Source organism: Tachysurus vachellii, chromosome 1 (assembly GCF_030014155.1).
Source record: "Tachysurus vachellii isolate PV-2020 chromosome 1, HZAU_Pvac_v1, whole genome shotgun sequence".
In the NCBI taxonomy this organism is placed as follows: Eukaryota; Metazoa; Chordata; class Actinopteri; order Siluriformes; family Bagridae; genus Tachysurus; species Tachysurus vachellii.
Window position 1 is genome coordinate 1,783,126 of NC_083460.1, and position 11,328 is coordinate 1,794,453.

Here is an 11,328-nt window from a genome sequence, read left to right on the forward strand (position 1 = left end):
TTTAGTGAGTGATGATCTTTTAGTCTGTAACACTGTAGTAATTATTATAAATAAAATAGATATAAACTATATTTACAGATCAGATTAAATATTTGCTTTTGCTCGACTTTATAGCTTTCTATTTATTGAGAAATTACAAGAATATTAACGTTTAAAAAAAATTGTTAAAATATTTGTGTCAATAATTTAATAATGTTTATAATAATATAAACCCTGTATACAAATAACCCGGGTTAAAATAATAAGATCGATAGTTATATTTATTTAGATAAACGATGTATCCGGGGGAAAAGAAAGTTAAGAATAAGACGTGCGAAAGTTTGTGACAGTTCGCTTCTGAAATTCTCTGGTTTGTCCAGCAGAGGGCGCGAGAAAACAGCGGAGGGAGTTTAGACTGGAACAGATGTGTGGAACGCAGTCTGAAGTCTGAAATGACATGTAGAATTTACTACCAATCTAAAAATAAAATAAAAATAAAAGAAAAAAAAAAGACGACTAACAAGCCGCTGGTGCAGGTGAGAAAGTTACAAACAATTCAACGTTACATGTAACACATGAGACAACATTCACACGAGAAAAAGTCGAGTGGAAACAAACAAAAAAAAAAACAACAATCCTTCACCGCAACGTTTTTTTTCTCCCCCCTACGATTCGTGACTCTGTGGTTTTGGCTGCAGCTCTTTGATGATGTCATCTTACTTACTTACATCTCCTTGTCAGAATATGACAGAAGAGCGCAACACAAATTCTCTCTTTATTCTCAGTTTAAAAGAATTCAGAACAGAACCTACCATATAAGGTCAAAGTCTCCAAAAAGTGTGTGTGTGTGTGTGTGTGTGTGTAGACGTAGCTTGGCTGCTTTATAGATAGTTTTCTAGTCAGTAATTCCAGACCAAAGAGCATCACTCACTGTTCCAGTGAAATTAAAGTCCTGGCTGGAGAAAAAAAATATATGGAGAATTTTTTCCCAGAATTCTGCAGTCAGGTGGTATTTCAGGTGGTATTCCAGGTGGTATTCCAGGTGGTATTCCAGGTGGTATTCCAGGTCCAGAAATTGGGTTCCTGAGTTTTTGTGTTGGAGCTGAAAAGCCGATCACAAACTTCTCATCCAGAGAATTTTCAGTTAAATAATATTGATTTAATTATACAAAATATTCTCTAATTAATTACTTTGGGTTTATAATTTCCACTGAAGTGTGTGGAACACCTATGGATTAGACACTGTTGGATTAGACACCTATGGACTAGACACTGTTGGATTAGACACCTATGGATTAGACACCTATGGATTAGACACCTATGGATTAGACACCTATGGATTAGACACTGTTAGATTAGACACTGTTGGATTAGACACCTATGGATTAGAAACCTATGGCTTAGACACCTATGGATTAGACACTGTTGGATTAGACACCTATGGACTAGACACTGTTGGATTAGACACTGTTGGATTAGACACCTATGGATTAGAAACCTATGGCTTAGACACCGTTGGATTAGACACTGTTGGATTAGACACTGTTGGATTAGACACTGTTTGATTAGACACTGTTGGATTAGACACCTATGGATTAGAAACCTATGGCTTAGACACTGTTGGATTAGACACCTATGGATTAGACACCTATGGATTAGACACTGTTAGATTAGACACCTATGGACTAGACACTGTTGGATTAGACACCTATGGATTAGACACTGTTAGATTAGACACTGTTGGATTAGACACCTATGGATTAGACACCTATGGCTTAGACACTGTTGGATTAGAGACCTATGGATTAGACACCTGTGGATTAGAGACTGTTAGATTAGACACCTATGGACTAGACACTGTTGGATTAGACACTGTTGGATTAGACACCTATGGATTAGACACCTGTGGATTAGAGACCTATGGATTAGACACCTGTGGATTAGAGACCTGTAGATTAGACACCTGTGGATTAGACACTGTTGGATTAGAGACCTGTGGATTAGACACCTATGGATTAGACACTGTTAGATTAGACACCTGTGGATTAGACACTGTTAGATTAGACACCACCCACCCCTGAGACTGGAGACTCCTTCCACACATGCTCATAAAACAAACATTGACACTTTAACGGCATACGGTGAAGGAGCTGTTGCTATAGTAACGCTAGCGTACAAACCTGTGCTACAGTCGGAGCTGCTGTTCTAGAGAATGACTCGGCTCTTGCTCTGGACCAATCACAGCGCAGAAGCCATCAGCGCTCGCCTGCATGTGTCTGTACTTTACACCGCGAGTGACTCCTGAACAAACTGATATTTTGAGACTTTCGTTAAAACAGCGCTAAACATTTCGGGATTTACGACGTATTTACGTTTTTGCCATAAACACAAGATGTTCAGTTTCGTGTCTTTCCTCTAAAACTTCACCTCACAGTATTTTTAGCCCAAACATTAAAAAAAAAAAAAAATTCTCTTAATAATAAATAAATCATGTTTCTAATCTTAGCAGCGTTAAAGCGTCGACGAATAAATCTCGCTTGTGGATTCTGGAGGATCGTATCGTCGCGAGCGACGCCGGAGCTACGCGTCCGCGCGCTTTGTCGCTTATCAAAACTCGTCAGCGTTTCGGTTCGTGTTTTCCTCGAAGTCGTCTTTATCATCCCCGACTTCTGTGTGCCAGAGAAAAAAAACTAGTTTGGGGGAAAAAACAGAAACGCAGCCGGATGAATTATAAACAGTTGCTATTCAACAGCTGTTCTGGGTTTATTTTGGAAAATTACGCAGACCTGGGACGGGTTTTCTTTGAACCTAACTCCTGTTACGCAAGCCCTTGTGCTCGAATTGTAAAGATGAATCGCAGTCAGTGGCTTTGAAAGGGTAAGTGGGAAGGAAGCGCAACCCTTTTTGTGATGATGAATAACAAAAGAGAGGGTAAAAACTCAGCAATGTGTTTGGCATGAGCGCCCAGGTCGCGCTTCACAAAGGTCTCGGCGTGTCGACGGCGGCTCGTCTCGCTCAGACATGTCACTTTCATCCTCGCTGCGTTCGTTTGTTTCACACACGCACAAGAGATCGGAGATCTGAACCCACACCGACATCATCGCCCAGACTGCTGCTGACTTCATCTTCCTCATTCACCTCACACATTATTATTATTATTATTATTATTATTATTATTATTATTATTATTATTATTTAAAATGTAAAGTTGGTTCCGTCAGTGATTCTGTCGTGCCTTCATGAGCATCTTCATTGTCTCTGGCTAACAGCTGGAATCTGAACAAAACCCTAGTGTTTGCTGAGCATTTGGTTCCTTTCCTTAACATTTTAATAGCATTCCTCTGACTCTGACTCTGCCTTAGTTTCATGTTTGTCCTGCAGAAACGTTATTACACTTTTTAGCCCCTTCGCTCTCTGCATTCGCGAGTTGTGTCCGGTTCTTTGCTTCTGTCAGCTCCATGTGCTCTGATCTCCATGTGCTCGTGTCCATGTCTGCGCTGGACTTCAGCTCCTCAGCTTCCTGTCAGCGCTTGGTCCCAAGTTGCCGTCCCGAACTCCATGGTTCTGGAGCAGGTCTAGATGTATCTTGCTTGTCTGTGTGTGTCTTAGCAGTACTAGCCATCTGAAGAACGCTTTGTAACTCAGCGGCAGGGACGGAGCGACCGCGGTTCAGTGATTTTTGACCTGCTGCCTCATCTTACGGTGGTCCAGAGCTGTCCGTGTGTTGTGTTGCAAGATACGTTTCATTTTTATGCAATTTCTCACTCGTCCACTAGGGGGTGTAGGATTTCAGTAGCGGTTTTCTGAAAAGAATTCCACTCATTAATAAGGAAGAATCACGTCAGACAGCTACGTTTCGTTTGTTTTCTTAAAGATAAGGTTGAGATGAAGTTTATTATTTTCAAACACAATTGTCACAAATGTTGCCTCGCTTCAACGATGACATTTCAGTGTAGCACGAGTGCTAAAGTGCGGTGCGATGCAACGTTGCGTGAGTGACAGATTCCATTCACTTCAGAACCAAAACAGTGAACTTTTTGGTCTTAAAGGAGACTTGACTAGCGATTTAAAAAAAAAAATCCTTTTCGTTCTGGAGATCACGTCACTTCTGGTCGTCGCTGAGGGTCTGCGAGGCGAACGCGGATCGATGTATACGACCGGTTGCTATGGCGTCCCTGCTGTTGTCAATGCGTCAGCTTCTTGTAATAAGTACAGCTCTGATCGTTTCTAATATTCTGGCAAATAATTTTCTTTCTTTTTTGGCTTTTGCTTGTTTTTTGCTGCATAGAAACTAAAAGCTTCTGCTATGTGAGAACCGCGTGGTTGGACTTGTTGGACTGCCTTGTTGCACTTCTGACCTTTGACCCCTTTTGTTTCACAGTTGTAGCCGTGAGGCCGTTGGTTTCTCTAAAGAGCGCACAAGCTAAAGCTTTACCTACAGTGACTACAGGTAGAAACACCTCCCATCTGTGATGATGATGATGATGATAATGATGATGATGGTGGTGGTGGTGGTGGTGGTGGTGGTGGTTTCATCTAATACATGTTAACTGCTTCTGATCCCATGGTGTTTTATCCAATTTGATCCTCACTAATTGAGTGTATGACTAATACAGGGCTGAAGGGAGCAGAGCCGCACGGAGCCACTAACCATTTCATCCGAACTTCTTTTCAATGGATTGGTATGATTTAGGGTTGATCAAGTTCACTGTTTCCCATAATGCTCTGCGCCAGGAGGTGGCACCTGAGACTAACTGATACTTTTGTTTTTCAGAGTCGACAATGGTGGACATCGTCTCCAAGGGAAAGGTAGTAGACTCAGGTACAGGCTAGTCTGTCTCAGCCTGGTGAAAACTGGGCATGTGCTCTAATACCACAAAATGTTGAACATTTGTTTTTATTGAATGTTCCAGTAATCGTCGTTTATTACCAAACACACAGTTAGATCGTTCAGCGTATTTGTACAGTAGCCGTAGCTAACGTAAGTAACCTAGCTAGCTTTGTGTGTTGGTAGAATAAACCACCGAAATAGTTAGTAGAGTTTTCTGAACGTGACTATAATAATATGTAAATAAAAACAATAAAAACAAAACCTAAGTTATAACGATACACGCTTACATGTTGCGGAAATGTTCGTTTTTTTTAATCGCAAGTACAAAGGCAACACAAACGCTTTAATACCCACGTAGCGTAAGACCTTTGTCATGCTTGTTGCCATGATACCGTCTCACTACAATTGAACGTAATCAAACGTGTAGTTTACAGTTATTAACATATTCCTCAGTCTGTTCCGTTTGTATATTATGGGATGGCTCCAAGGTCACACGCAATGCTGTGTTGAAGTAATCCAGCGTACGAGACAGCTGTCCCTGTGTAGGTCGTGGCACGGCTTTACAGGTTAGCGGCACACGCCTGGTCGCAGCTCAGGATGTTGCGTTTCCTGTTTCTGCAGATGATAAAGTCCTCACGTAAACATGACTGTTTATTTGTGTGCCATTAATACACTTCATTTCCACAACATTTCAGCCTCTTCACCTGATCTGATATTTTAAATCAAGAGTCAGCCTCCTGACCAAACATGGCTCCAAGCCCACGTGGGTCATTCTGCGAATCAAAGCTAAAGCTGTTTTCCTGGATGTTGTTGATGAATGTTTGTCTACTCGTTCCAGAAACCCGCAGGGTCACAGCGTTCCTCTTACCATGGCGCTCTTCTCTTTCTGAGAGTTTCTCAAACCACTTAAGAGCTGCGATAAAAAAAAAAAAAAAAACCTTCCCGTTACCAGTGATAATGTTTCAGTTACAGGTAGCTGTAGCCTCCAAATGTAGGATAAACCGTAACTGTCAGTAACTCTAACGGATGCTGGATTCCATGCTATTCTTTATGCTAACTCATGATAACAGCCCATAAACCAGCTCTTCCCGTTAGCTTTCCATCAGCATGGACCTTAATGACCTTCGCCTTGACAGTTGCGCACGAAACTTCAGTCGTGTGTGTGTGTTTAATGCGGGTTTGCTAATGCTACGGAAAAGAGGAAGTCACGTAAACGTGAACCAGAACCGTTAAAGCATCCGTTTGATGAATTATTTCTTCGAAGAGAGCCATTCGAGCGCATATGGATGTGTAGCTACATAGAATTCTGTTAAAATACTTATTTAAGCCAAGAGAATAAACTCCACGGTGTATTTCATGATGATGGTAAAATCAAGAGGAAATGTTTGATTTCAAAACTACTTCTGTCAGTGTTTTGTTATGTTTTTTTATCTGTAGTTTTTGAATATATAAATTTTGGGCTAAGCTTGGACCAGATAGCACCAGATAACACATTTTAGGTCTCGAACCAATTACATCTCAAATTACCTCAGTTCCGGGTTGGGAAACATGAAAGCGCCCCCTGTTGGTCATCATTTCCTTTGTTTACTTGACTCGGTTAATCGTCGCGATCGAGCAGGCGTTTACTCTGCAGACACGAACAACTAGCTACAATCATCAACAGGAAACGTGTTTCAACTCGTCTATCGCTAAAAATCGGAACATTAGCTAACGTCGTTTACCGGATTAGCACAGTGGCAAGACACCATTTTCGCACACTTTGTCTAGACGTCATTTCGTGTCGTAGTTAACGTTCTGAAGAGCACATAATTAATTTTGTTCTTTTGGACATATTTTTATTCTTTTACCTCCGGGTTACACCTCTATTTACAGTTTGACGGTGAATTGTAGCTAAAATGTGAACGGTAAAAAGTTTTGTCTAAAGAAGCAAACGAAGACGCTAAACATTCTTGCTGATCGAAAGTTTGCGTACACGTGAACTATTTTGCACCAGACTCTTCTTTTTCATTCCGTTAGTTATCCCTCTGCTGTGATCTCTAACCCGCAGCTACTTCCTTCCTGTCTACGTCCCTGAGATCCTGCTAGGCTTAATCCTCGGCTCCGTTATTTTTGGGGCTGCACTTCTTTACTTTTGCCTGTGCGGTGATTCTGTTGTGCAAATCTAACGCTGCATCTTTCACCAGCTTCTTTTCTCCTCCTCTTTCGCCTTTTCTTTTTTATTCGATCATTTCAAATTGGTGACAGCGAAGTGCATTACAATTCAGACAGCCTTATCATTTCAGCTCTAGCGCAGTTCTGACTAATGGGTTGCATGTCTTTAAGAGGAAATCGGGTTTCTTAGCTGCTACCGAACGCGTTTTCATGATTCTGTAGCACTAGCTGGGCTTCACTCACTTATCTCCTGGCTTCATTTTGACTAGAAACAAAAAGCGAGGCTTTTCTTGCCGTTTTTTTCTTTTATCTCATTGCACATGTTTTTCTTTTTCTGTCCATGGAGCTTTTGAGGTTTGATGGTGAGGAATGTTCTGGCTGGCTGAAACTAACTCTGCTTCTTTCACTTGCACCTTTAGCTTTGTGGCCGTATCACAGCAGAGGTTTTCTCTTCACTAGTGTTCATCCTGCCATGGCCTCATCCTCATTAGTCTCTCTCTCTCTCTCTCTCTCTCTCTCTCTCTCTCTCTCTCTCTCTCTCTCTACAGCGTTCGATAACCAGGGCTTTCTTCTGACGCTGGACGCAAAGCTGTAAGTCACCTTTATTCGTTATTAACTTATGTGTAACTGAAAGTTTTTTCATCTTCAACATGGGATTGCGTTAAAGAGGGTTAGCATTAGCAATACTGTCATTTTTAAACGACTGGGTAACTAATCATCAATATCTAGCTAGCTTGGTGGTTATCAGTCTTTTTGGAAAATAATAATAATAATAAAGAAATAATTAATAGCTTTCGGTATCCAGTGCTTCAGTAACCAATCAGACCACAGGGTCTTCTCTCCAGTGATTAGGTAACCAATCAGACCACAGGTTCTTCTCTGAGGTGCTTCATTAACTAATCAGACCGCAGGTTCTTCTCTGAGGTGCTTCATTAACTAATCAGACCACAGGTTCTTCTCTGAGGTGCTTTATTAACTAATCAGACCACAGGTTCTTCTCTGAGGTGCTTCATTAACTAATCAGACCACAGTTTCTTCTCTGAGGTGCTTCATTAACTAATCAGACCACAGTTTCTTCTCTGAGGTGCTTCATTAACTAATCAGACCACAGGTTCTTCTCTGAGGTGCTTCATTAACTAATCAGACCACAGGTTCTTCTCTGAGGTGCTTCATTAACCAATCAGTCCACAGGTCTTTCTATCCAGTAAAATTCATATCCATAAAACTGTTCTCAATAATTTCGTGTTCCTCACCATGTTCTTGACACGATGTTGGTTTGGATCTTGGTTTATTCTACATCACTGTCCTTTGCAAACTTCCTGCTGGAGAACTTCCTTCTCTGGTCAGCTCTGCTCTTCACGCTTGAAAGTTCTCCTGACATCCAGATCTTCTACTATCCCATCTTTCCAAATGGATCTTTTCCTGCTTCTTCCCAACATTCCCTTGGATTTTGGTCCTGCATAATGTTTTCCTCTGTCTCTGATTAATTCATTCAGATTTTCCAGCCTCACGATGGCCTGCTTTACATACACCGTGTCTTCCAGTTGAGAGACTCCAGATGCAAAAGCCACACATGGAAACGACTCGAGATCTTTTATTTTGTACCATGCGCATGAATGCAACATTAGTAATAATACGCCAAGCAGCCAAGTGTCCAGTCGCTATTGGTCGATTGAAAACAGGATAATACTCCTCTAATACTCTTATAAACAAAAAGAAAAGTGGAAATTTGAAGCTTCTGGAACTCTTTTAGATTAGATCTCATACCAGCGATCAGCGAGTCCACCCGCATTAACGTTAACGTACGCCGGTTCCATTCTCGCACACACCCTAACGCCACGCCAGTCGATCAGGGGAACAGCGAAGGTCGAATCTGACGGCGGAGTAGAATCCTGTCTGCAGTTTGTTTTAATTTGTTCACTTAGCTAGCGTTCACTTTTCACACGTCTTCGTCGAATCACCAGATTATTAGCCCACACTACGGACTCTGCTAGCCTGCTAACCTGAGCTCCGATTCAGCGTGCTACATTAGCTCTGCTAGCATGCTGAGTCGTTAGCGCGTTAATCATCGCACCACTCGAGTCCAGATGACTCTTCCATTTCTCCACTGAAATATGATTGGACTTCTGTTTCTGTGACACAGTGGCCACGAATCTGTTTCCTGCCTCAGATACATGGAGAACTTTTGTAACCTCCGAGTTACAGATGATGCGTGACATTTTTCCGGGAAACATTTTTATCCCTCGGTGGAAACTCAAATTTCCGCTCACGTCACTGTGCCAGTTATTTCCCCAGTTAAAGACGTTTCAGCTCGTCCTGTCAGGGCCGTGTAGACGTCGGTGCCCACCTAGCATCACGCGTCACGTCGCTTCTCACGTGTAAATACTCGAATCGCCATCGCCATGCCTACCTGCTCGACACGTCGTCAGAACGAACACTTCAGGAAAAAGCCGTGATCTCCCCGAGAGGCGAAGAGTAAATTTACGTCAGTCGATGTGACTTTAGTCCTTTTATGATCGTTAAGAAGGTCACGATCCAGTGATCCGGAAACAGGGTTGATTTTAATTTTGTACAGATTTTTTGTTTGTTGGCATCTAAAAGATATAAAGTTCATAGAAAGAGACAGTGAATAAAAGATTTGACAAAAAAAAAGTTTAGAGCTGAATACAGAACGTACACACAGAGGAATTTCAATCTGTTTCTAGTTGCGTTATTTGTAACAATGGGGAAAGTCCGGTGACGTTTCGGTCTGAACGTCCGTCCGTCCCTCGTTCACAAGCTTTTATTTTCAAGTCCAAGCGAATCAGAGCGGCGTTTGCGTCGCACGACGGAGCGGATTGTTTTGTACGATTGTAAGTTTGGAGGCTGTTTGGTGTCTGTTTCCATTCGTGATCCTGATACAGCAGTCAGCTTTGATCTGCTTTAATGGAGTTGACTTTTCTCATGGTGGTCCAGCTAGAGCGTGTCCATCCTCACCCACTTCTGTCTCTGTGCTCCTGACCACCACACACACACACACACACACACACACACACACACACACACACACACACACACACACACACACTCGTCCCCCTGCACTCTGTTTATTTAAACTGCTCACATTGTGTATTGCAGGTTATTAATGACTTACAAAAAATTTCATCTTCATTCTCGTGTCTTCTCCTAAACGCCTGTTTTTTTTTCTGTCTGTTTTTATATTTTGTTGTATTTTTTTGCCTGTTAACACTCAGGAGGAGCTACACTGTGTGTCGTACAACTTCAGGAGACTTCAACATGTCAGCTCCGTCTGGGGTTTAATAATGTTTTTAAAAATCATTCCGTCACCAAACAGAAAATCTGCCTGATTTAAAACGTTTTATTGGAAATATCGTGATTCAACAACAAATCGTACGAAAAGACAAAAAATCACAGAATTTTCTTTCTTTCCTTCTTTATTTCTTTCTTTATTTCTTTATTTGTTTATTTATATTGATCTAAGCCATAGTTGATAAACCAGACGAGAGATGTATTGTTTATTTAATATAGCTATTTTAATATGACTAATATTATCATTTATGTTTTTAAACTCGGTCAGAAATGAGTAATGTGTATAAAACACTTAAAATTAATTAATACGAAAAAGAAAACAAACTAAAAGTCAGAAGTCAATCAAGCCAATGACGTGATCAATTATTGTATATCGTCGCTGTCGGGCGGAAACCTCGTATGTCCAAATTTGGTCAATTTGATATTTTTTCACATATCGATGCTATTGGTCAGTCCCCACGTGGGTCTGTTATTTTTACAAGTTATTAACCAATCTAAAGTCTTGAAAATAACTTGAACACAAATCTCATAACTCCATTGGACACTTCAACTGTCCACCTCTTCCTCACTCCGTGGGAGAGCTTCACGGCATATTTCTCCTCAAGAAGAGTCGCAACGAATCAACACGTCTTCTGAGGTAAATGTCTTCAAAACACTGGGCTCAAAGAAAAAAAAATCTTGACCCCCGCTAGTTCTGGTGCTCGTCTGAGGACAGGAATTTAGCGCAAGACAATCCACTGCAACGCGGACTAAACCCTGTGCACTGCAGATAAGGTACGGTGTTTTTTTAATTTCCTGAAAAATAACGGTTTTGGAGATACGAGGATTCTGCCCGACAGCGACGATATTCTTATTTTGTATTAAGTAATTTATTGTATTACTTTTTTTTACTTTATTTATGTATTTAAGTTAAATGAAGGTTAAATGATGACTGATTTTTTTTTTTTTAATCATTATCATTATGAATGTCTTCAGCCCGGTGGAGTTGGTGCATCAGTACGGGAACCTCAGCACCGGAGCCTGTAAACCCGGCTACGCTGCCGCCAAGATGGCTGCTA

The 11,328-nt window shown here is 41.2% G+C and overlaps 1 protein-coding gene across 3 annotated transcripts in view; it reads left to right on the forward strand.

Moving 5' to 3' along the window:
• The window catches only part of st3gal3b (ST3 beta-galactoside alpha-2,3-sialyltransferase 3b), a 56,226-nt gene that overhangs the window by 11,897 nt on the left and 33,001 nt on the right, over positions 1-11,328 (forward strand). The window contains exons 3-7 of one of the 3 annotated variants that reach the window (XM_060867185.1): positions 4,361-4,429; positions 4,596-4,661; positions 4,754-4,801; positions 7,510-7,552; positions 11,246-11,328. The exon at positions 11,246-11,328 is cut by the window's right edge and continues 10 nt beyond it. In XM_060867185.1, coding sequence (XP_060723168.1) covers positions 4,361-4,429; positions 4,596-4,661; positions 4,754-4,801; positions 7,510-7,552; positions 11,246-11,328 — 309 coding nt within the window. The remainder of the gene's footprint in view (positions 1-4,360; positions 4,430-4,595; positions 4,662-4,753; positions 4,802-7,509; positions 7,553-11,245) is intronic. The other 2 variants (XM_060867193.1, XM_060867200.1) reach the window with 2 other exon arrangements.